This window comes from Dasypus novemcinctus, chromosome 10, assembly GCF_030445035.2.
Source record: "Dasypus novemcinctus isolate mDasNov1 chromosome 10, mDasNov1.1.hap2, whole genome shotgun sequence".
NCBI classification, from domain to species: Eukaryota; Metazoa; Chordata; class Mammalia; order Cingulata; family Dasypodidae; genus Dasypus; species Dasypus novemcinctus.
Window position 1 is genome coordinate 20,782,236 of NC_080682.1, and position 26,785 is coordinate 20,809,020.

Sequence of the window (26,785 nt, forward strand, 5' to 3'; positions counted from 1 at the left end):
ACATTCCCTGCTTTGATGGTATTCTAACACTCAAGAAGTGGTAGTTTTCAAGGTTAACAGCAGTGTGCAATTTGAAACATTATTAACAACTTCTCTGTATGCTGTTAAAATTCATTGGTCTGTCTCGTACTTTGAAAGGATCATTTACTCACACATGCATGATTTTGACACCTCATGTATTAGTCACCTGGAAAATACTTGTTCATAGAATTATGCAGCTCTTCCAAATGTTAAGACATTTCATTATACAATATCCAAACAAATCATATTAATATCACCACTGATTTCATTAGAAAAATTCTAAATATTGGGAAGTTGACAGTCTCATGGTAACAAAGATACAAATTTTCTGAAATTATAATTTTTACTGAAAGCTCAAATTTTATCATGGACAATAAATAGTTATTTTCCTAAAAGTGAGCAGCTCACTGCATTCTTTTTTTTTTTTTTTTTTTTGAGGAACCAAGAATTGAATCTAGGTCCTCAAACTTGGGAAACAGGCACTCAATCACTGGGCTATATCTGCTCCCCAAGGAGAGCTGGTTTTTCCATTTGTTTGTTTTTAGGAAGTACCAGGGAGCCAACCAGGGGCCTTGTATACGGGAAGCAGGAGCTTACCACTTGAGCTACATTCATTTCCCTGAATTCATTTCTGAGAAATTGCTCCAATACGCAAGTTTGAATAACCATGGTTTGTCCATCAGTCCATTTTTCAAGTAAAAATAGTGTTCCATAAAAATGTGGCTGCAAATACTGTATGATTGTGCTACTATGAACTAAATATATTGTGTAATCTCATGTAGTTAATAACTTGAATATGAGTTACCAGAAAATAGAATTAGGTTAGGAAATGGAAAGCTGAGGATTAACTTGTGCAGAACTGGTGAAAAGAATGTGTGTTAATCTTTGAAAATGGATAGAAAAGGTGAAAGCACAACATAATGTTTGTAATTAGTGGTACTATTATGTGGGTATGACAGTGGTTTAAAGGGACAGTCTAAGATCATGTGTATTACTAAATGGAAAACTACAAAATATAACAACATAGTAAAACCACATGTGAAATATGAATATAGGCAATTTTGCATATATAAGACTTTTTCTTTGAAACTGAACAAATGTACACCAATACTATAAGATATTAATATCAGACATAAAAAACCACATTATGCTAAGTGAAAGAAACCAGGGAAGTAGATGTGGCTCAAGCAATTGGGCTCCCATCTACTATACAAGAGGTCCAGAGTTCAATTACCAGGGGCCCTGGTGAAAGCAAGATGGCCCAAGGGGAGAGCTGACCCATGTGGAGTGCTGGCCCATGCAGAGTGCTGGCCTGCACAGGAGTACTAGCCTGTGCAGAGTTAAGTTGGTGCAGCAAGATGACACAGCAAAGAGAGACACAGAGAAGAGACAATAAGAGACGCAGCAAACCAGGGAACTGAGGTGGCGCAAGAGATTGAGCATCTCTCTCTCACTCTGGAAGGTCCCGAGATCAGCTCCCGACGGCACCTAGAGAAAAGACAAGCAGACAGAGAACACACAAAGAATGGACAGAGGGCAGACAATGAGGGGCGGGGGTGGGAGGATGGGAGATAAATAAACTTTAAAAATAAAAAGAAACCAGACACAAAGTACTACATACTGTATGATTCCAATTATAGAAATATAAATATATATCTATTTATAATGATGAAATCAGATTAGTGGTTACGTAGGGCTGGGGAGGGACTGAGAGGCAATTGCTATGGGGTGTGCAGCTTCTTTTTGGAGTAATGAAATTGTTCTAAAATTTTTTGTGGTGATGAATGCAAAACACTGTGATTATACTAAAAGCCACTGATTATACGCTTTGAATAGATCCTATGGTATGTGACATAGCTCAATAAAATCAATTAAAAAGAAAATAAATGTGCAAGAATAGCCAGAAATAGCAACTATGTACAGCAGGGGTAGCATAGAGAGATTGAGAGGTGAAGAATTTTCTTTTTTTATATTATTAAAATAATGAAAATGCCCTAATGACTGAAGTGATGAATGCACAACGATGTGATTATACCAAATACCAATGATTATACACTTTGAAAGAACTGTAAGCTTTATTAAAATTTTATCAGGGAAGCAGACTTGGCCCAGCGGTTAGGGCATCCATCTACCACATGGGAGGTCCATGGTTCAAACCCCGTGCCTCCTTGACCTGTGTACAGCTGGCCCACATGCAGTGATGATGTGTGCAAGGAGTGCCGTGCCACACAGGTGTGCTCCCCCCCGTAGGGGAGCCCCACGCGCAAGGAGTGCGCCCTGTAAGGAGAGCCACCCAGCACAAAAGAAAGTTCAGCCTGCCCAAAAATGGCACCGCACATATGGAGAGCTGACACAACAAGATGATGGAACAAGAAGAAACACAGATTCCCATGCCACTGACAACAGAAGCGGACAAAGAACACGCAGCAGATAGACACAGAGAACAGACAAAGGGGGGGGGGAGGGGAGAAGGGGAGAGAAATTTTAAAATCTTCTAAAAAATTTGTATCAATAAAACTGTTAAAAAAAAAAAGTGGCTGCTCCAACTAGCAACTCAAACAACAAGTGCAACTCAACTAGCAACTAGCAACTCAAACAACAAGTACTCAAAAGTACAAGTGCTTTTCCTCCAGAAATCATCATACTTTGCTATACAGCAGAAGGGCTTTATGAACACTTCCTACTTCATCAGCAAAGAATATTAAAAAGATATGTGCTCGATAGAGGATGTGGCTCAAGTAACTGTGTGTCCGCCTCCCATGCGGGAGGTCTTGGGTTCAGTTTCTGGTGCCTCCTAAATATGACGGTCAATGAGCAAAATAGATGACGAGCAAAAACAAACAAGCAAAAGCAAATGAACAAAAACAAACAAGCAGGGAGTGACTGTGGCTCAAGCAGTTGGGCACCTGCCTCCCACTTGGGAAGTCTTGGATTCAGTTCCCAGTGCCTCCTAAAAGAAAAAAACAGACAGACAACAAGCAAGCAGATGAGCAAAAACAAGCAAACAAACAAGGAAGTCATTGTAGGGATGAGTGGGGTTATTTTTTCAAAAAGATATATGCTCAAGGGTAGAGACTTGGGCGGTGGACTTGGCTCAGTGGTTAGGGCATCCATCTACCACATGGGAGGTCCACAGTTCAAACCCCAGGCCTCCTTGACCCGTGTGGAGCTGGCCCATGCGCAGTGCTGATGCGCGCAAGGAGTGCTGTGCCACGCAAGGGTGTCCCCCATGTAGGGGAGCCCCACGCGCAAGGAATGCGCCCCGTAAGGAGAGCTGCCCAGCGCAAAAGAAAGTGCAGCCTGCCCAAGAATGGTGCCACACACATGGAGAGCTAATACAAGATGACACAACAAAGAGAAACACAGATTCCCGTGCTGCTGACAACAATAGAAGCGGAGAAAGACACAGCAAAAAGACACAGAGATCAGACAACCGGGGTGGGGGGGAGGGGAGAGAAATAAATAAATAAATCTTTAAAAAAAAAAAAGGTAGAGACTTCATTTTTACAACTTCATCAAGTACATTCTTAAGTAAAACTGGCATTTTCTTTTTACTGCAAGTACATGGTGTCGAGGAATACAAAGAACTGTTTAGAGTTATTGCCTTGATTTATGCTAAGCAATAGCATTGCTTTTGTGCCATCAGTACAAATGTCAACCTTCTTGGGGGTTCTTAGACCACATGAGAACTGGTGATCTAGGCAAAAGCCAAGTGTCATTAAGGTAACAAGAAGTATAATATACATTTAGTGGAAAAGAAAGCATTTTACAAAACAAAATGATTCTTCTTTTGGGGAAAATGTGTTTGCTCACATGGGAGAAGTGTCTAAAATACTATCATCCAAAATAACAGTGGTTATCGCCAGGTACTAGAAATAAGTGATTTTATGTTATTTTTATGGCTATCTGTATTTTCTAATTTTCAACAGTAAAGATATATCACTTGATGTTATGCTGAAATTTAAAACAAAGAGACTATGGTTCACTTTCCAGTTTTTTAAGTCCACAAAGCAAAGTTAGGGGACCAGACTCAGACTAATTGCATGTTTCGTTTTGGGTTTGTTTTGTCTTGTTTTGTTTTGTTTTCCTTCCCCTCCCCCCCACCCTGCTTTTTGCTGTCTGTGTCCATTCGCTGTGTGATCTTCTGTGTCTATTTCTCTTTTTTGTTTTCTCTCCTCATTTTCTCCTCTAGGATTCACCAGGATTCGATCCTGGGGACCTTCGATGTGGAGAGAGGTTCCCTGGCACTTGCGCCACCTCAGTTCCTGGTTTCTGTTGCATCTCGCCTTGACTCTCCTCTTCGTCTCTCTTTTCATTGTGTCATCATCTTGCTATACAGCCTGCTACATGGGCACTGGCTCGCCAAGCGGGCACACCTTTACCAGGAGGCCCCAGGGATCGAACCTGGGTTCTCCATATGGTAGATGGAAGCCCAATCACTTGAGCGACATCTGCTTCCCTCATTTTGATTTTTAATGCTCAGGGTCTTCCAGCTTCTGTGTTACAAATCCTAGAGCAGAGTATTGTTCCCCTCCCTCAAAAACTAGCTCACATAGAAATAAATATATACCTGTTTCTTAGTCAGTAAGCCCAGTAAAGAATAGCTAGGAGAGGGGGTGCCCCTGGATACTACACCTGATTTTTGGCTCCGGTCAATGAGAGGAAGAGTGCTATCATCATATGAATGACTGCTCTGGCTTCGAGAAGCATTATTTAGATTCACCTGGAGGCAAACATAAAATGCAAAAACATCAAAGAATACTGAATTCACCCACATCTTATTCCCTAATGGGCCCAGACCTCTAGATCTGCATTCCCAGTTTCAACTCTTACCAAAAGGTAACTCAAATAAGGATTATATGAGTATCCTATTTAGTGAACGAACTAGAATACCATGCTTTCTTTTGTGTTCCTGACCAGGAGATAGGAAAGGTACTAAACACTTAAACTACCAGAAGGAGATAACGGTCTCAGGGATGGCAAACTCCTTTAAAGGAACTCTCCATATCTACCACCAGCACTTACAGTACGTTATGACATAGTGGGACACCACAGCTATTTCAACAGCAAATTGTATTATTTTTTGAGAAGGAGCAAACAAAAAAAAAGACGTTTTTTTAAAGAAGGTTCTAGGGATTGAACCCAGAATCTCGTACATAGGTTCAACCACTTGAGCTACACCCACTCCCTCCAAGTTATTTCTTTACTACTGAGACTTGGGTCAGAAGTAGACTTAGTGTGATAATGAAAGAAAAGAAACCAAGGACATAAGTATTATTCCAGGACCAAAGAAAAGGGGAAGGGAATGGAGTTGGCTCAAGCAATTAGGCGCCTCCCTCCCACACCGGAGGCCCCAGATTCGGTTCTTGGTGCCTCCTAAAAATAAGACAAAGAGCAGACAGCAAGTGCAAACAATGGGGGGGAGCGGGGAGGATAAAGAAAAATAAGTAAATCTTAAAAAAAAAAAAAAAAAAAGGGAAAGAAAAAAGGTAAAAGTCTCAGTCCAAAGAGTCATTCTACCTGAAAATCTGATTTCTTCCATCCTTCTTTCTCTAGTGGCTTCCGCAGTTCTTTATATCCCCAGATTGTCTGTAATACAAGTGCTGCTGCTCTAACCTCTTTTTCTGAGCGGTTCCTTTGGAGGGAAATAACGACATATGAAATTTAAATAAGAACAGGGAAGAAGCTCAGTACCTCTATAACCTAATATAACGTAACATAAAAATGTAAAAGCCAAAATGGGGAAGATTAGTTTCTACCAAATCCTATATTCTACCTCAAACAACAGCACAAAAAAATGTTTGAGCAATCTGGTTAAAAACTTATAGATCAACATTAAGACAGAAAAGAGAGCAACACCTCTTAATACTACCTTTACATAAGAAAAGAAACACCTTAGGAAGCCAAAAAGGGAAAGCTCTTTCCCAACAAATGCCCTCTCATACTCAAATTCTTCCAGCTATAATTGCAAGGGTTGAACTCACCCTGATTTGTTGATCAACACCAGCTTCTCAATACCCTGTGTCTCCCGAAGCTTCTTGGCAGCCTCCAAGTTCTCAGCAATAACCTCATTGATGGTGTTCAAAATAGAGACCACGGTATCCTCAGAGAAATTTCGGGAAGAATTCTGCTGTCCTCCTGGCAGATTCTTTACCAAGTTAGGAATAGCATGTTTACCTACCAGGAAATCAGAAGGAATGTATCCAGGGATATACATGTCATAAGGAGCTTTAAACTAGTATACTTAATTGCACTTATTATATAAAGTATAGCTACTGCTCCATATGAATAAATTTTATTCTCCTACAGGCGTAATGATATCAAAAGGGACAATGACCAGGAATAGCCATAGATTTAGACCCCTTCCTACTCCTTTATTCTCTCCTTCTTCATTCACATTGAAACAAAGGGAATACTATATATCAAATATGTTCTATAGTGAATAGGAACTAACATGTTCTTAAACTTAATCTATCGTGTGTGCATGAACCCCTTGTAATTAGGACTTTTTAATAAGGTTACTCCAGTAAAAGTGTGGCACACCTCAATCAGGATAGGTCTTAATCCTATTACTGGAATTCTTTGTTAAGCAGAAAGAAATTCAGACAGATAGAAAGACACAGGAAACAAGAAGCTAAAGGTCAATGGAACCCAGAAAAGAATGGAGAGGCCAGGTGAGGCCACATGTACACCGACTGCCATGTGAAACAACAGCCAAGAACCAAGGATCACTGGCAGCCAGTCAGAGAATGCCAGTTTCAGGAAGAAAGCATCTTGGTGATGTCTTGATTTGGACTTTTTCCCAGCCTCAAAACCATGAGGTAATAAATTACCATTGTTTAACCCAACCCACTGTATGGTACTGCTTGAGCAGCTAAAGAAACTAAAACATGCTCCACAGTCCTTTCAGCTACTCTAATGAAAATAATATACTGCATATTATCATAGTTTAATAGAATAGAGTCATTAAAAATTAAAAAAAGAAAAACAACCAACTGGGCTCTGCCACTTACTAGCTATGTTAACTCTGGGCCAGTTACTTAACTTCTTTCCTGTTCCTGATGCTCAGTTTTCTTATCTACTTAAAAAAATAAAAAGGATCTTTTTATTTTATAGGATGGTAAGGATTAAATGAGAACACAGAGGCTATTGAACATAGCCTAGCAACAAACCAAATGCTCAAAAAATAATAGATTTTATTATTGTATCTTTGAAGTCTTCACTTCTTGTCTTTTCACAAACAATAAACTGTATCCCTCTCTAATCCTAAGCTTCATAAACTATGAAGGGCTAGAATCCTTCCCCTCAGCCATTGCAATAAGTAAAATATTAAGTGCCTACTGGATTGCAGGCACTGAATGGGTAACAACGATTAGCCTCCAACTCTTACCAATTAATTCTTTGTTGCGAGCATCCACAGCCAGATTTCTCAGTGCTCCAGATGCAGCTTTCACTACTCGCTCATGTTCATTGGTCAGGAGGTCAGCTATAGCAGAAAGTGCCTTCTCTTGACGCAGAGCAGAGCGGATATATCGACCATACTAAAAGTAGCATGCGGAAAGAGGTGAAACAGATTAGAAATGGCATACTAGTTATTTATGTTCTCCTACCTCCAAATCCATTTTCTAAAAGGTACTCACCGTCCAATGGCCAGCACACAAGTTCTGGACAGCTCCAGCTGAGGCTTCTAGGATGGCAGGAGTCTTGCTCTCCTTGAGGAGCGAGATGTATATCCGAACTACTTCAGGCTGAAATAAGAGTTCATAGCCTACACAAGAAAGGGCAAGAAAGCAGAAATTATGCTCATCAATTCCTCTAAAATAGGATCTAGCCAGTTAAGTCCATACTTAATGCTCCCATACCATTAGGCTACCTAAATCTCCAACCCACACACCAGCAAACTCAGAGGCCTGACTCCATTCCTAAGAATAACTAATCCATGATAAGAACAAAACAGACTATCAATTTATTATATGCAACTCCTTTCTTTCCTTCCTCTTTGCCTCTTCTCTTTCAGTTTACTTTGGCCTTGGGTCTATCATGGGCACTTGGCATTCATTTAGCTCATTGTTAGCCCTCAGAATTAAAGATTACTCATCTCAAATGAATTATTTCCTACTTATACCATTCTCCTCACCTTTACTATGATTAAATATGCAAAATAAAAGGGACCATCATAGATTTAGTTTTTTTATATTGAGAGTTGGGAATTTTAAAGACTTACTGTTGACACTGTTGTTTATATTGATGAATATAATATAAAGATCCAAACTGTGATAAAGAAAATTCCTATAAAAGGTAGTAAGAGTCTAACATTATAGAACTATTGTGGGTATTTCGGGCACCTAAGTTCCTGGTCTAGACTTCCATCATTATTTTATCCTAGCTCCTCAAGTAATATCAATATTTCCCTTAACAAACAGTCTTTTCTAAGTTACAGCTATAAAACTATAGAGTTTCCTAATACCTTTACCATAATTTCAAATCCGTTAAGTTGGAGAAGAGAGAATAACGAACATATTACATAAATTTTATGTATCTGTGGCTTGTGTTTATAAGACCCTTGGAGACTGAGAAGAAAAAGAAATTTACCTCGAGCAGGACTAGTTCTTTTAGGGAAATCCACTGTATCATTTGCTGGATCCTCTGTGGGCTTTTTCCCTTTGAAAATTTTAAAAAAAAAGGGTGGGTGGTGGTAAGAGGGAGCAGGGTGATAAGAAGTTTAAGAAAAGAAAGACTTTAACCTGGCACACTTTTCATTCTTACATTTTCAGTAAGAATCTTTGAATCGGAGACACATCAAGAGGGGCAAAGAAAAATCAAGGTCCCCAACTTGTCCCAGCTATACAGAAACAAGGATAGAGTACAGGCAACAGAAAAGATAGGTAAGATACAGATAACCACTGTTGATAACATGGACTGCTGCCCAGAAACAGCATGCCCTGAGCCATTAGCTCAAACAAGAAACTTCTTTCAATGGTCTCTTTCTCTACTGAATTTTCCTACATGCATCCATAGGAAGGGTTAGGGAAGAAACACTAGGAAAACTAAAATCAAAACATGCAAATTAGAAGTAGACAAGCGCCTTAAAAGATTCCACTCACCTCTGGAGAACCACTCATCTTCCAGTACATCACCCAAGGTTGAAAACAGGAAAGAATGAAGGAAGAAAAATGCAGGAGAAAGATGTCAACAGGATCAAAGGCAAATTAGCAGGAAAGCACAAAAGAAGAAAAGAAAAACATAGGAAACACAAAGGAGGAATGGGGGGAGAAGGCCCCAGATTAGTTGAATTCGCACCCTTCAATGCCCCAATGACTGATATCAACACCACCACCATTACTACCACCACCACCATTACTACCACCACCATTACTACCACCACCATTACCACCACCACCACCATTAATACCACCACCATTACCACCACCACCACTACCACCACCATCACACCTTGAATAAAGCATACAACATAGGAAAGCAGCAGAGCAAAAAAGACATCCTTGACCAGGCAGACTCCTGTACTGCTCAGCAAATATCTTGCCCCTAAAGCTAAATATTCCTTCCTTTCCCCATCCCACATTAAAAGGCAAGGAACAAGGAACCAGGATTCACCTTTGCCTTTCTTGGCCCCGAAGCAACTGGCAGCATGTGGCCCAGCATTGTTGACAACATTGGGAGGTGCTTCTTGGTAACGTTCTGCCTGTGGAATCTCCCGGTGAACTTGATATGATAAATTCCGAAGGAGGCAAACACAGTTCTCCACAAGCTTGGGAATACAAAAAAAAAAGTCTCAATTAAAGAAGAGAAAGAGTATAATGACTTCCAGCTAGTACAGGTTTCCATGATTTAGGTATTAAAATACTGATCCTCAAAAGTGTACCCTAATCCATTATCTCTTATGATCCCTCTTAAGTGCCCCAATGCTTCTCGAAATCCTTGTAGCCTCAGGTTAATGGAAGGTCCAACTATGGATGGACCTTCTGCCACCATTTGGTATGTCACCCAAAACTTGGATCATCCTGACTTTTTCCTCTAAAGAAAAATGCACAACCTTGGAAGTAGGACTAAGCAGCTTTAAAATACATTATATTGGGAAGCCAATTTGGCTCAACTGATAGGCATTCATTCACCATATCCAGGGTTCAAACCCAGGGCTTCCTGACCTGTGTGGTGAGCTGGCCCATGCGCAGTGCAGATGTGTGCAAGAAGTGCTATGCCACGCAGGGGTGTCCCCCGCATAGGGGAGCCCCACGCACAAGGAGTGCACCCTACAAGGAGAGCTGTCCCGTGTGAAAAAAACTCAGCCTGCCCAGGAGTGGCACTGCGCCCACAGAGAACTGATGCAGCAAGATGACGCAACAAGATGATGCAGCAAAAAGCGACACAGATTCCCAGTACTGCTGACAAGAACACAAGTGCACACAGAAGAATACACAGGAAGTGGACACAGAGAGCAGACCGGGGGGGCGGGAAGCGGAGAGAAATAAATCCAAAAAAAAATACATTATATAGTGTGGAGGTGGCTCAAGCGATTGAGTGCTACTCTCCCACATAGAGGGTCCCAGGTTCATTTCCTGGTGCCTCTTAAAGAGAAGACAAGCAGGCACAGAAAGCACACAATGAATGGATACAGAGAGCAGACAGCAAGTGCAAACAATGAGGGGGTGAGGAGTAAATAAAAATAAATCTTAAAAAAAAAAAAACATTATATAGGTGAAGGAAGGTTAAAAGAATAGGTATGAACATTATTTGAAAACCATAGATGATAGGTCTGCAATCCAGGTATCGCATAATTGTTGTGCACAAAATTCACTTGGTCACTAACTTACCTTGCTATCTGAATCCTTCTGTCCAATCTCAGCCTGAACAATGAAAATCAGAGCATCAACTAAACCATCACATTCCCGAAGTTTCCGGCGAGCTTCACTCCTCTCTGAGCTGACATTCCTGAGGGAAAAGAGAGACTTCAAGATAACTCAAACCCAGAAGTTCTCCCTTAAATATTCCTCCACATCTATAAGCTTCCTTAATATCTTTTCTATTCACTATAACAACTAGTGAGTACCTGTATTACAAGCAAGGCCCTGCAAGTGAAAGAATGTTGAATAAGACAAGTCTTTGCCTTTCGGACATTTATAACTCTGTGGGGGGAGGGGAGCGAGCCCAGTATATAAAGTATAGCAACAACAATAATTCAAGACAGGATATTTTTTATATGGAAATACAAATAAAGAATGAGTCAGAACGTACACAGGTATTCCAAAGAGGGAATGACTATAATGCAGCATTTGTAGGATAGAGGAAGAAGAAATTAGGAAAACTTTCATGAAATATATGTATTTGAGCTTAGTCTCAAAAGAGAAGTAAGGAGAGGACACTACAGACATGAGGAACAGATCTTTCACAAACACACATACCCCTCCCAGCACCTCATTTGTTGCATTTATCACAACCCAATTTGAAATACAGATGGCAGAGACAGAGATATACACAAGCCCAGAACTAGAGATGTGCCTTACACATGGTAAGTATAGAACAAATGTTTATCACACTAGATGGTCAGAGGAAAGAGGCATATAAGTGAGGAAGGATGTGTGGGGAACAGCAGACAAATCAACATAAAGGGCATATGTGGTACACATGAGAGAATAATGACAAAGGAAGAAAGACAGGCTGGAGTCATGATGAAAGCAGGGGTGGAGGCTAAATGACAGGCTAAAATTTTTAAACTTTAAAAAAAGAAATAAATAAACTGAAGCCAGTCCTTAAAAATTTAACATTCATACTCTCTAAGCCCCTGCTGTTACCTAAGGCAGCCAGCTGTGTTAGTGAGCACCGACTCCCACTCAATATGGCGTGGCTTACAATCTTCATTAGGTTCCCGCTCCCAACCAGAATGTGGAATGATCACTTCATCTGTCAAGGCATGTAGTGCATGGTCCACAATCTCCATTTTGATTGAGTCATGGGATGAGAGATTCCACAGGGTTCCTGGCAGAGACAATGGTCAGATAGCTCTCCAGCACCAAAGACGGTATGTTTGAAGAATGCTAAAGAGAACTCCCTATTACATCTTTTCCTAGTCTTCACAAATCACCAAATCTCAATCTCTCTCTCTTTCCCTTTCCCTTAGAGTGATGAAAATGATCAACAAAACTGTTTTCAATACACATGAATTTGTCAGTGTGAAAAACCCACAATTTGAAAAACCACTGTTTAAAGTAAGATAAGCCAAGACGTTAGATGTTTAAAAGAAATGACAAGAATACAGATAAATGGCGATGGACATTCAGCTTCAATGTCTGGGAGATAACTCCTATGTGGCAGTAACTGGTCAGAGATAATAGACTGTGTTGGGGATTAGTGCAAACTGTCATTATGTGCAAACTGCACATGTCCTAATCAGTTAAGATCACTATTGCCATAGAGAAAGACAGATGCAGTTACCAGCTCTTCTGCATTTTTAATAAAATCCATGAATTTGGGATTTTAAGTGAAATCTCCTAAGTTTTAAACCTTCACATCCAGTTCTACAAATTTTTTTAAATCTTGTTGGTGGAATGGATTTAGCCCAAGGGCCACCAGTTCACAACCTCTAATCAAAAGTAAAAGGACTAGAAATCCCCCTCTAGTACTCAAAATCTACAGGTGGAAACAGTGTCCCTAACCTAGGAGTTTCCCTTAGGCCTAGAACTCACCAGTAATAACTTCAGTAAGGTCCATATCACGAGCCTTTCTGAGCAACCGCACAAGGGCAGGAACTCCATCACAGTTTTTTATGGCAATCTTGTTGTCCTGATCACGTCCAAAAGAGATATTCTTAAGAGCTCCACAGGCCGCAAGATGCACTTCCTTTTTGGGGTGGTCTAATAATCCCACCAGTACCGGGATGCCCTTGAGCTTCCGCACATCAGTCTTCACCTTATCATTGCGGTAGCACAAGTGTTGCAAGTATGCAGCTGCATTGGACTTGACAGCATCCAAGCGGAAACCCAGCATGGCGATCACCTCCGGCAGCTCTGGCTGTCTCCAGTTGGGAGGAGGGGGCCCTCCCTTGCGCAGGCTATCCAAGCTTGCTAAACTTCCCCGTTCATGCTGGGCCAGAGGAGCCCAATAGTACTGGTCCGATGGTACCTCCTCACCAATCATATCTTCATAGCTCCTGCAAGATTTTGGAAGAACCAAGAGAAAAGAGTTGTCACATCTAACCTCCCAGACACTCTTATTTCCCCTCCTCTTCAAGGCAGCTCCCTATTGATCTCATCTCTCCTTTGCATGAATGATATACTCATCAATTTTTCTTAATGGGATAGAAACAATTAAGGAATCATTTTAAAGGCATCTGCAATTAGATTAAAACCTTTTGTTTCTGTGAAGTATGTCCACTAGGAAAGTAACAAGAATTCAGAGAGGTTAATCACAAAGAAAAAAACAAATTCTGATTGGCTAGCAAGTGAATGATCCTAACAGCTATTAACTTCTCTGGATAAATTAAAATAAACCCTCAGACAGCAGTTAACCAAAGCTCCTCACTCAAAGTCTAAGAAGTCAGCAAACAAAGCCTGAGGACAGTTCTTACAAGCCCTAAGCTAAAGGGGAAATGAGGTATTTCGCACAGGAACAGCTATAAATACACTTCATATTCAAGTCTGTCCCTACCCATTTTGGAATTACAAAGAGGGGTTGACTGGGTAAAAATAATAAGGAATTCTTGTAATATCATGAGGACCTGGCTTTGGTGTTGATATCAGCTAGAACATTAACTTCCACAGTTCATTCCAAAGTTGTCTCTGCTACTCAAAAACTGTGTTAAAGATATATTTCCATCTTATCCAAAGACAATAACTCCAATTCTGTCAAAACGGAAACTGGGGATACCCAACTACTAAGAACAAGAACAGAGACAATGCAATTGAATCTAAGAGAGAAATCAAGCCTGAGGTTATTCCTTGTTTCAGTACCACCAACAACCACTAGAGGGTGAGTCTGTCACACAGTTACTTCTTCACAGTCTCCAGGAAGAGACCCATTCATTATTTGTGAGCTCATCTCATTCTGTGGCTCCCACAGGAGAGGGAGATTCTATAGTGCACAACCAAATAAGCCTGTTGTTTGTTCATCAAAACCACTCCTACAGTCACCAAATCCGCAACGCTAACCTGACCAGAGGGTCTGCCTCACAGTAATCAACCACTCAACAGTGATTCAGATGGACAAAGTAGTAAAAATCACTGAGACTACTTTAAAATATCACTGATATCAAATGAGATTACATAGCGAAGTTTTTTTTATATACCTTTTTAAAATGTTTTTTTTAAAGATACATAGATCACAAAAAATGTTACATTAAAAAATAAAGAGGTTCCCTTATACCCCCCACACCTCCACACCCCCGCTAAGTTTTTTAAGTAGGTTAAAATTCCATTTTAGTAGTGGGAAAACAGTCAAAATATGTTTACTTGCATAGGAAAAAAAAACCCAGAAGGATATGCACTAAGATGATAATGGTAGTTATTTATCAAGCAATAGGGTGCTCTGGGCTTTTCAAGTTTTTGTTGAGCATGTTTTTCTTTCACTATTATTTAAATAGGAATTACAAAATAATTATCATAACCAAGATTGGGAACACTCAGAAATTTGACATTTCCTTCTTTTACAGGCATTGGATCGTGACATTCTTTCCTCTGTTTTACAAATAACAATACCCAGGAAGAGCAAGTGACTTGCTTGAAGCTAATAGCTAGTAGAAGAGGCACAAGCAGAAGGAGGGTCTTGTGACTAGTCCCGTGCTTTTTCCAAGCTCCACTCTGCCTTACTGTTTTAGTTTGACCTTGTATCACTCTTCTAGGCCCAGAACAGGAAGCAGCTAATGTTCTTGCTGGAGAAGCAGGTTTCCAAGTCTTAACACAATTCTGGAACAAATCCAAGGACCAAGCCCCAAAACCATTCTATATCAACTGTCACAGCTACACACAACAGAGAATGACCTGTGCTACCTGCACTCATCTGGATCCAAATCACTCTTTACAAATGAGGAAGTCAGAAAAAGCAGATTTGTACTAGAGCCAACACCCTGGACAGACTCCTTCAGTGATAGTTGCTATCTACCACCGCTCTAGGTTACATCAGCTGAGATCTGATGTCCCTTCAGAAATAAAAGGTGAGTCAACATGGGAGTTGAATTAGCTGTCCAAATGAAAACTGAAAGGTGGGTGACTCAGGCTTAGATAATGGGGGCTCTACCCCTGTGCCCAGCCTAGTTCACTGTTAATTCAGCAATAACTACTAGGACATCTTTAGCATCAAGACAATCACATATTTCCCCTTGCTTCTTATTTCTTTTTGCCTGGAAACACTGTCTCAGGTCTATTCTAAAGTAGGGGTTGGTGGTGTCCAAGCCAAATCTGACTCAATAAACTTCCACAAAACTAAGAACAGTCTTTGTTTTTTTAAGAGGTTGTTAAAAAGAACATACAATCCACAATGCCTGAACTAATACTATCTGATGCTTTACCAAAAAAGGATTTGCCAACACCCATTCTAAAGCATTCTCCAAGGTCAACCACCTAATAGTCCAAATATCAATCACTCCCCTTTTCACAAAACCAAAGAATCCCCAGGGACAAAGAGTAAAATCAGCCTAGGCAGCTGCTTAGTGACCTTTCAGAAGATCACTAGTATAGCATTCCCTAAAGATGTCAGCCCCCAATTCACTTTATAATCAAATGTTTGACCCTAAGCATACTTTGTGAGGTAGAAGTTTGTTTTTTAAATTGGGATGAAAACCACAGGATGGGCTTATAAATACCTTAACTGTCTATTCCAGCCCTGAAAGCCTAACACCCTCAACTCTGTTCTTAACACCAAATCAGAAGTTGAAGAAATTCCCAGGAACAAGTAAGTGTGTATTCCAGGGCTCCAGGCATCAGGCTTATTAGTGATGCTTCCTATCACCAAAAGGGAGTCAGTTCTTACCCGGAAAAAGCAGACTCTTGGCATGGAATCAAAATCTACTCTTCAGGACACAGACCAATAACCATCATGAATCCTTTTCCATAATTATGATTTTTAAAACAAAAAAGAAAGACAATATAATAAGTCAATACTAAGTAAAAGGAAGATTATGGTTGCCTTCCACCAAAAAAAAAAAAAAAAAAGGCAGGGGAGAGAGGGCTACAAGCATCTGTGGATCCTGAAAAGCTCTTTTAAGTAGAAGGAAAAACTACCCCTTCTCCCTTCTTGCAAAGACCCTTTCCTCCCTATATCCTTGCCTACCTGAGTCGTCGGCGAGGATCAGAGGATGTCCCAGTCCGACGGGCAGTGCCATAATCAGACATCATGCCATAATCCAGGTCATCATACCCCATGCTACGCTGATCATCCTCTAGCCCATAAGGTTCTGGATGAAAGCGATGCAGATCCACACTGCTCCCACCTACCCGAACCTGGGGCTGGGGCCCATAGACATCCTGCCTACTAGGCGCCCGGTAGCCCTCCATGCTGGGCCTATACCGCTCCTCAATGCGGGTCACCCGAGACAGACTGCCATAGTTGTCACTGCCAGCTGGGAAACCATCTTCATAGTGGCGGCTATATCCATCAGGAGGGTAGTGGAAATTCCTAGGAAGGGTAGCAGTGCCTGCTTGTCCCACATAGGGACCAGGTCCCCCATTGCCATTCTTGCGGAAGTCACGACCCAGAGTTTGGATATAGTTGTTAGAAACTGAGGCATCCACAGGCAGCCCATCTGGACCCACAGGGACTGGCTGTACTGTCCGTGTTGTCACAGTCTTCACTACTTTCTTGACCTTCAAGTAAGGAAGAAGACCAAGAAAAAAAACTAATGAAGGGAGTGAGCAATATAAGCTTAAATTCTAGAATACTCTAAGAAAAGAAATCAACTCTATATCCTGTTCACTGTGCCTATAGTGCCTTACAATGTATTATCTATCTTTCACTACATCCTATAGGAAGTCCCGAAGCAAGAAAATTGCCCTGGTATTAACTATGCCTATAAGGAAAGCCACTACAGATCTTGCTATAGTGGCTTTCTTCCCCGTACCTCTTCTTTTGTCTTTATTTGGCCAGAGATCACTTCATTTATGTCTTCACCAAAGATCAGTGGCCTTTCATCCACCTTAATTAAGTGCTTGGCTCCTCTCCTAATAGAGACCATAGGAAAACCTCTTCTATCACTCCCAGACCTTACTCAATTCTTTTTTTTTTTTTTTTAAGATTTATTTTATTTATTCCCCACCCCCTTGCTGCCTGTGCTTGCTGCCTGTTCTCTGTGTCTATTCGTGGTGCAGTCTTCTGTGTCTGCTTGCCTTCTCTTATCGTCTTTCTCTTTAGAAGAAATCAGGATCCAATTCTGGAACCCCTGATGTGGGGAGAGGCATTCAATCACTTGAGCCACCTCAGCTCCCTGGTTTTCCATGTCTCTCATTGTCTTTTCTCTGTCTCTTTTCTGTTGTATCATCTTGTTGCAACACCTTGCAGTACAGGCCAGCTCACCTTCACCAGGAGGTCCTGGGAACCAAACCTGGGACTCCCCATATGGTAGACGGGAACCCAAGTACTTGAGCCACATCTGCTTTCCCCTTACTCAGGTCTTAACCTACTGTGGTTTCTGTGCGCCGAGTGGTCCCATCATCAGAGGTTTCCACAGAGACAACAGACATGGCTCCCTCAGGGTCCTCCTCCGTGTACATCTCCACAATCTGCCCTGGCTCCTGCATCCTGGGGATGGTGCTATACAAAAGGTGACTGTGATCCTACAATGAAAAAAGTAAAAAAGAGGAAGCTACTATTACATCATATATATTAACAATTCATCCCAATGAAAAGCATGGAATGGGGACCAGGTCCTAGGGACCAAGACTCCTCATACACCCCCTATAAGCCCCAGAATTTTAGAGGGATGGCTGTCCCATCTTCCAAACTTGTACAAAGGACAGTAGTGGTTTTTTTTCAAGATTTATTTATTTTTATTTATTTCTCTCCCCTTCCCCCCCACCCCGGTTGTCTGTTCTCTGTATCTATTTGCTGCGTCCTCTTCTTTGTCCGCTTCTGTTGTTGTCAGTGGTACCGGAATCTGTGTTTCTTTTTGTTGCGGGAATCTGTGTTTCTTTTTGTTGCATCATCTTGTTGTGTCAGCTCTCCGTGTGGGCGGCACCATTCTTAGGCAGACTGCACTTTCTTTCATGCTGGGCAGCTCTCCTTACGGGGCACACTCCTTGTGCGTGGGGCTCCCCTACGCGGGAGATACCCCTGCGTGGCACAGCACTCCTTGCGCGCATCAGCACTGCACATGGGCCGGCTCCACACGGGTCAAGGAGGCCCAGGGTTTGAACCACGGACCTCCCATGTGATAGACGGACACCCTAACCAGTTGGCCAAGTCTGCTTCCCAAGGACAGTAGCTATAATTTCCCAGTTCTGGTCAGTTAACCTACATGAACTGAGTTAACTATAGGCACATCAACATTCAAGTGACAGAGACAGCTGATTTAACTTCCCAGTTCTGGTCTAACTGAATATGAACTATGTAACTGCAGCCACATCTATATCTGATTGGCCCTTCAAAAGAATATCTCACTTAATAAATAATAAAATTTTAAGATGAACCAGAAAACTCAGTAAAAGTCGACTTCAGACTTACTCAATGCTACTCATCAGATATTACTGTCTAAGGCTCAAAACCATCCAGGTTTTAGGTAGGGTTTTCTGCAAAGCAGACACACATCCTCTCTAGAAAAGGAATGCAGAAATTGAGGAGCCAAATGGGGCAAGGGGAGTATAGGAAGTGATAAAGATCATTGTTCATTAAAGTTCATTCCAAAACAGCACATAAATATTTTGGAGCTCTACTTATTTATTTTCTTAATTGGAAGAAACTATTATTAAAGGGTGGCTACAATATGTCAGGTACTTTACAAAACAACAATATACTCTATAGGTTAGGGAAATAAAAAGACAAGACGTACCCCTGGCCTTGGACCAAAATAATTACCTGGGGTCCGTTGAGTTTCAGATCTGAAAATTTCTGTCTCTCAAGGTCAGCATCGCCCACAAACCGGCCGTTCTGAAACACAGCCCACAAGAAAACAATTTATTTTATGGCCTTCCTTTGCTTTACCAAATACAAATGATCTTTTTTGCCAACAGGAAAAGGCTTTCAAGATGATATTTGTGGCCTGTAGACCTTGTGTCAGTACTCATAAAAGAATCAAATCACTCTTTAGTCTTAGCACTTTCCTCAAAATTGGAATCAGGCCTGGAACTTGGGCAGACTAGGTCTCCAGCACGTAAGAACGCAAGCTCCATGAGGGCAGAGGGTTTTGTTTTTTGTTGGTTTTTTTGTTTGTTTTTGGTCAGTTTGTTCAATAGAGTGAGTCTAGTGCCTTGAATAGTGCTTGACATATAAGAGGCACTCAAATTATTTGCTTAACAAATAGCAGAGACTCAGATTAAGTTCCCCAACACCCAATCTTTTTGGAAGACCCCAAGAATATAAAGTTGGATGGGCTAGGCTGGGGGTTTCCAAAAGCTTTATTTTTCCATGCTCCTTAATGCTCTACTACCATTGGAAAACCCCACACCAAGCAGCTTTTTAAAGAAAGAAGCTAGAGAAGCTAGAAACATAAGTCTCCCTTTCCAAGTATGATGAAAAAAACAAAACAAAACAAAAAAACAAGAAGCCCAACTCCCCTCAAGCAAATAGACATTTCAACATCTTTAATCACCAATTATTAAAGCCACAGAACACACTTCAAAATATCATCCTGAAGTTGTCCTGTCTTAAGCAGTAGGAAATAATCTAATGACATTACACTGAATAAAAAATATATTTGCCTACTCCTCCTCCAATAGAATACAGTGAGATTCAGCCACCTTGAGTAACTCTTCCCCCCTATTCACCCCTATTTTATAGACAGTGTAATGCTACAGGGAGAGGAAATTAAACATTACTTTCAGGAAGAAGGAAGGGTGTGGTTTCATTGCTGAGTAGAAGTTAAAAATAAAAAAGAGCAAATGAGAAGAGAGAAACCACACAAAATTCTGGAATTCCCCAACTCCAAGCCTGAGCAGTCCAGCTCCGTTTCAATATATACCTCTCATCCTTAACTCTCTACTCTAGTTCCTATAAAAATCCTGGGAAAAATACAAATATATAGCCTCCTCAAATTCTTGATCATCCCCCAATTAGGGGAATGATCTGTCCCTTTCTCAGCATGAGGAACCTTCTCCTCTGTCTTAACAAATAAAGAAATAATAAGTAATCAATGAAAAGGACTATTGGAGTGTGAGGAATGCTGTTTCCCACAAAGAGATAACTCTTACGATGTAGTCTATCAGGCAATGTCTATTATACACACATACACACACAAAGTCAAGGACAGACAAAACCTCAGGCAGATTATATCACAGCCAAGCCAAACTAGAGAGACATATGAAACATAAGATACTTCTCTTTTCTAACACAAACTATCCCAAGTCACATCACAGAGTCAGCCAACCTCAGAGACCACTGGCTCCTGTGGTTATTTGGGTTAAATAGCAGCATGATGCTCCCTCTCCAACTCTAACCAATGGAATTAACAATGACCCAGCCTCCAGGACATGATTTACACAGACACAAAAAGAGCACACAAGGACGATATGGAGCAGAAGCACTCAATATACAGACATTGCCACATCTTCTAAGCACAGACTGACTACCTTGAGGAAGATTGAACTAGCGCTAAGAGTATAAGATGCGCAACTTCCCCAAACACTAAGTAGATATTGACTTTCCTGGGTTTTTGATACAAAAAAAAAAAAAAAATCTAAGAAAATATAAGCAACTTGAGTACTGCTCCAAACTACACAATCTATCATTACTGGAATTGCATCCCAATCCAGAAACTCCATTCCAACAAAACAGGAAGTTGGATGGACACTTTCTAGAGATTAAGTCCACCCAGCTGAGCATCACAGCAATATTCCCTATCTCTTAGTATTTATCACTACCTGGAAAAGTTCATCATGAATGATGGGCAATCAAGAGCCTATCATCATCAGGAAAGTAGCTTCCCAAGAACCATAGCTGCTCTGTAATCATGCCAAAATCCTACCTGCAGGTCTGATGGAAAGAGGGGTTACCTGATGCCGGCGGGTGAGGGTGCCGTTGGCCATGAGTGGGTTGGCATCTTGTGGTGAGACCCGGACGCGTTCCAGTTGCGCCGAGACGTGGCGCCGTTCTTCCTCCAGCGCCCGGGTCAGCTTCTCAAACTGGGCCTCCTGTTCCTTCACAGAGGCCAAGATGCTGGCGGTCGACTCCACCTCTGAGTCGTCCATGACGTAAGGGGCGGAGCCGCCACAGGGCAGGGTAAAAAGGAAGGTGGATCACAGAGAAGGAGGAAGGAGGGAGAAGGCCCCCCGCACTTCACACTACCGGGGAAAGGGTAAGAAAGAAAGAGGAGAAAAAAGGTCACAGGTCAGAAAAGACAGATGAATTATTAATCCCAGAGCCAAAGATGCCCTCTTGTGGTTCTACTGCAGTGCTGAAAGCAAGCCACCACCAGGCCTGGGAGCCCATCACCAGGGTCTACTAGCGCAAGATCCTTTTCCCACTGTCTTCCCTCAACACCCCACCAGAAATAACTATTGAAAGGAAAGGTGCAACTACATCCAACAATGCTGTTGGTAAGGGAGGGAGAATGTTGACCAAGTCCTGGAATCATGATAGGAGATTAAAATTAGATTATCTGTCCCTGGAAAAGTTTACTGGCATTAATTGCAGTGAAAAGTTGTAATTCCATGGAACAGACAAGCACTCTGTCCTGCAGGAGAAGCCACTCTAGAGATAAGGCAGCAGTGCAGATCTTACTTAGTCTTTCTGAAATCTGAATGTTGTAACTGCTGCAGTGGAAGTAAAATATACTAAATCAATACGTCAAATTAAAATGCCAATAAGAAATGTAGTGAAAACTTCCCACCATCAATTATGGGAGACAAAATTAAGGCCAGATTCTCAATTTAAAAGCTCCATATTTAATACATTTTTGAAGGAGACTTTCTACCTTTCAAAATTATGCTTCCATATATTGAGAACAAAATTTGTTTCTTGACTAATGGAGACAACAATAGAACACAAATACTCTGTAAAAAGGCACTATTTTCAGGGACCTTCACCTCTTTGGGGAGTAGGAAATGGGGCATTAGCTCAAACTCTAAAATTATTCCCCAAAGTATTTTATATCCTAACCTCCACACTGACAATATAGCTGGAACTTCCTAAATCTCTGTAATCCTGCAGAAAGCTCTAAACAGAACTTTATTTCTTTACTTGTTCTAATTCAGGATAAATAGTCTAGTATCTAAAGGGCTTATGTATGCTGTTTATACAATAAATAATGTTATACAGAAATCAAGAGCTCCTCATACCTTTACTATATAAAGAGCAAGTTGGTTAGTAAATGAAGGGACATTATATTCAAACTGTTGGACTTCATGGGTTTCTCTCTTATAGCTGAGAGATTTTTGGAACCAGTCCAAAGTGTACAATATTGAAAAGTATGTTTTAGAATAAACTCTATCCCCTACTCTCTACCCTCATTAACCTCTAAAGAAAAAGGACACTTAAAAGTTTTTTAATTCTTAATAAACATATTTCCATACACACCTGTTGTAACAGATTGATTTAACAGAGAGCAGCCCAGTCTAGACTCAAAAAGTCATGGGAGAAGCATCCCAGCCACCACAGCAAGGAGGAAGCAGGAAGCAGAGCTGTAGAAATATTTGAAGGAAAATGGGAATGAGAGGAAAATAAAATATACCCAATACATAAAAAATAAGAGAAGCAATGGGACGTATTGGGAGAAAGACATTTGGAAACGGAAGGGTATAACTTAAAATATGACTTGAAGTACTTAATGTGGCAGATGCCCTTTGAACTTTGCTTTGTTTTCAGATACCTGGTAGCTCAATGCAGTTTTAATCAAAACCTGGATTCTACTGTCATATCAGAGGTCCTCTACTTGCACTTCTTTACAGAACCAGGAACAGGTTGCAATATGAATAAAAACCCAGTAACCAATAGTGGAAGGGGAAAAAAACCAACAATAATTTTTTAAAAAACCCTGCAGTTGGAATACCCTTCCCCCTCCTTCCCTCCCCAAAGGCAGAAACTTCAAAACCCAGTCCCAGCATGCCCACAAAGGCATTGAGAAACCATTGCAATAGTGGAGGTGAGGAAGACATGTGGGGACTAGCCTAGGCTGAGCATTTTGCTTCAGCTCCCTTTCCCACGCTCCCCTGAGCCCTACCAAGCTCAAATTCTTGGGCCTGTTTGCCTTAGGATATACACAGTGCTCAGCAAGCAAGAGTACCCAGAGGAAACTAATGAAGAGGTACCCAATAAACTCCTCCTGTATCAAAAACACTTGTATAATTCTCCATCACTACAACTCCTCCTTCCAGTGGATCCAGTTCCTAAGTCTGATAACTTGGTGGCCCTTCTCTATATCCTCCTCCCCTAGCTCTGGGCAATCACAATCACTTATCAATTCCTATTCTTCCTTTCAGTCCGAAGCTCATTGGAGGTTTTTCATATTCCCATCCTACATTCCAACAGGCCACTCAAGTCTTTACTTATCAACAATGTTGCTCCCCTTTCATCTTCATTTCATTTTAAACACTTGCCCTTAATCGCTATGTACAATGGCCTATGAACCTTACACACCAAGAGGACTCGAGTGATTCTTCAGTTACTCAGTTTCAAAAGACCTTAACTGCAGTTACCACTCTGGCAGCCTCTGCCCTGTAACCTTCTTTGCTAATAAAAGCCCAAACTACCACTACCATAGTGCATACAGTGACATTCTGCCCTGCTGCAGAGAGAAACCATTTGTCACCCTGCCACTTTCTGTCCCCAAAACTTCAACTAATTCAATAAAGGTGGTTAGGAAGAAAGACAGGGAAACCACCCAGGGTTCCAGGTCAGGAAACAAAATCTGGAGTCATTAGCTTCTCCCATCTTGATGGTTCTAAAGCTGACCATCTGCCTCTCACTTGGAGAAGAGGGTGGAATAGTTAAATAGAAAGAGATCTTGGAGTTCAGTGCCATGTCAGTTGGCCCTTCTTTGGAGTTGGTGTTTCTGTGTGATGGAGCTGGACTCAGATGTGATCTCTTTTCACAAGACTTTCCTGTTACTTTACCAGAATCGTAGTTGGTGCTGGGGTTTAATATATACCCAGGGGATCTGAATCTCTGGACTGACCATATGACAGCCAGGCCCTGAGCCTCAACAGACTTCAGCTCCTACGCTATGGTTTATTGGACTTACCCACTCAGCTAACATGGAGTGGAAGAAGGTCAATCACCACACCATGGAGCCAAGAGTGCCTACTACTGAAAGCAGGAGGATTGCATCCAGCATCCATGTGGAATCTAAGCCCCCTCTTGACATAGATGTGGAATGGACACAACCAATCCAAGGTCCACAGGATGGAGGAATAGAATATGGATTAGAGTGGACTTACTGATATTCTATTCATGAACTATTGTGATTAGTAATCAAAGAAAATGTGGCATTGGTGTGGAGAAAGTGGCCATGGTGGCTGCCGGGTGTGGGGAATGGGAGGAAGAGATGAGATGTGGAGGCATTCTCGGGACTTGGAGTTGTCCTGGGTGGTGCTGCAGGGACAATTACCGGACATTGTAGGTCCTCCCATGGCCCACTGGATGGAACATGGGAGCGTGTGGGCTATGATGTGGACCATTGACCATGAGGTGCAGCGATGCTCAGAGATATATTCACCAAATGCAATGAATGTCTCATGATGATGGAGGAGAATGTTGCTATGGGGGGAGTAGTGGGGTGAGGAGGGTGGGGGGTTTATGGGGGCCTCATATTTTTTGAATGTAATATTAAAAAAATGAATAAAGAAAAAAAAAGTGAAAAAAAAGAAAGAGATCAGATTCCTAGGTCTAAAATCTAGAGAGATTACCTGCCTGAAAGAAACAGAGTCTGTGTGGGATAGAATAGGACTCAGAAGATGGATCCCAGCCCTAGCTCTGTCATTAGCCAACAATGGCAGTAGGTCCCTGCCATGATCTCGTCCATAAGATGTCAATACCACCACTAGCCCAATCTAACTCCAAGTTGCTATGAGGATCAAGTGACATAATGTTACACAAATATGAGGTTTTAAGTTATTTCAAGTTAGTTTCTCTCTTCCAGTTACATTACTTAATGGTGATGCCTCAGCCCAAAACTATTTTGTGTACCAGTAGATGAAATTAATTCGGATCAAGAGCACATCTGGGTTCTAATGAATGGATGTGCTGGTTTCCTTACTTCAACTCTATTTACTAGGAGGACCTACCTAGACCAGTGTTCTGGGACATAGGGTGCTTATCTAATGCATAGCAGTCATCACAATATCATATATCATCTTAGCAGTTTATTACCAAGGAGAAAGGGAAGGTGAAAAGAACCTGCAATTACTGAATGTTTTACATTTATTATCCTGGCAATCCTTACAATAACCCTAAGGAGGTAAGTTTTACTGCAAATGAGAAAACAGACTCATAGGTTAAAAAACTAACCACGGTCTCACTGTTAATAGCAAAATTTTAATTTACACTATATCAAGTCCAAAAATATAAGTCCAATATAAGATGGATAAATAAAACCCTTAGAGGTTTCTTCCCAACCATCATAGGAAAAGGTGAAAAGAAAAGGTTTCCAACTTTCTTTAGGCTTAAGAGCTATTCATAATGTCTAGATATAAGATATAAATGGGAGGAAGGAAAAAATGGGAGGAAGCAAGAGTTGGGGGAAAGAATAAAGCTGTTAGGCAAGCTAGAGTAAATGGCCTCATAGCTCAGAGATTTGAGGAAAGATTCCTCTCTATGTCATCCACATCATAAAAAGATTATGCTAGACCAAAGTCTGCAAACCATTAACTGACTTTGACAGAGTCAGGCCAACACCTTTCCAGGTTTTCCTCTTACTATTTTTAAATGGATTATACCTGTTCTCACCACAAAAAGACCATTGAGGAACTTCCAAAGTGAAAAGGACACACAAAGTGAATCTTGCTATTCTCCTAGGACTACTGTGTTATCTCTAATAACTAGTTTTACTCTTAATAAGCCACAGGTCCTATATTACTGTATCTCACACACCAGAAAAACCTTCCTACTATTACACAGTCTCCCTCATTTAAGCAATGACAACAATTAAAATTCAGTCTCTTCTGTAGAACTCCAAACCAAAACAAGTTAAGCTGAATCAAATACCCAAAAGGACCAAATGTTGGACAATGCCAACCAGGTAGCAGGGTGAAAATCATTTACCAACAGCACAATCCCTGAAATGAAGGTTTGTTCTACTGCAAACTGGTGGCAGAAACACAATTTGGAATTATAATTCTTAAGAGGTTAAGAATATAGAGTATGGAAATACCTTCACTGCCCCCTCACACAGTCAAAAGGAATCCACTTGAGCCCATGCTCTTATATTTCTCACTTCTGAACCAAGATCTTTGTGGTCTCTAATGGAGGGAACCAAGGTCATTTGCTGGTGGTGCCCTATCTCTCTAGGAAGTAGGAAAGTGAATTTTTAGGCTTCTGCCTTAAGGCAATGTAGCTCTGAAAGTTGGACATTCCCTAAAGAAAGTGTATTTTTATTTTATTTTATTTTAATTTCAGTTCAGAGTATGGCAAATTAATGTGGCTTATTCTGGTTTGGGGCTTACCACTGGTTTATTAA

General features: G+C 41.1%; 1 protein-coding gene across 19 annotated transcripts in view; it reads right to left on the minus strand.

The window, feature by feature from the left end:
• CTNND1 (catenin delta 1) overlaps nt 1-26,785 on the minus strand; it is a 59,780-nt gene that overhangs the window by 14,966 nt on the left and 18,029 nt on the right. For 6 of the 19 annotated variants that reach the window (XM_058305406.2, XM_058305401.2, XM_058305402.2 and 3 more), the window contains exons 2-16: nt 22,690-22,793; nt 21,168-21,455; nt 19,036-19,107; nt 17,646-17,798; nt 16,300-16,832; nt 12,723-13,186; nt 11,832-12,015; nt 10,854-10,971; nt 9,637-9,790; nt 8,614-8,682; nt 7,662-7,789; nt 7,412-7,562; nt 6,006-6,198; nt 5,542-5,656; nt 4,657-4,744 (exon numbers count right to left, since the gene is read on the minus strand). In XM_058305406.2, the coding sequence (XP_058161389.1) occupies nt 4,657-4,744; nt 5,542-5,656; nt 6,006-6,198; nt 7,412-7,562; nt 7,662-7,789; nt 8,614-8,682; nt 9,637-9,790; nt 10,854-10,971; nt 11,832-12,015; nt 12,723-13,186; nt 16,300-16,832; nt 17,646-17,798; nt 19,036-19,107; nt 21,168-21,362 (2,617 nt within the window). In that variant the 5' untranslated portion in view covers nt 21,363-21,455; nt 22,690-22,793. Of the gene's footprint in view, nt 1-4,656; nt 4,745-5,541; nt 5,657-6,005; nt 6,199-7,411; nt 7,563-7,661; nt 7,790-8,613; nt 8,683-9,125; nt 9,144-9,636; nt 9,791-10,853; nt 10,972-11,831; nt 12,016-12,722; nt 13,187-16,299; nt 16,833-17,645; nt 17,799-19,035; nt 19,108-21,167; nt 21,456-22,689; nt 22,794-26,785 lie in introns of all 19 variants that reach the window. The other 13 variants (XM_058305400.2, XM_004471048.5, XM_023592436.3 and 10 more) reach the window with 4 other exon arrangements.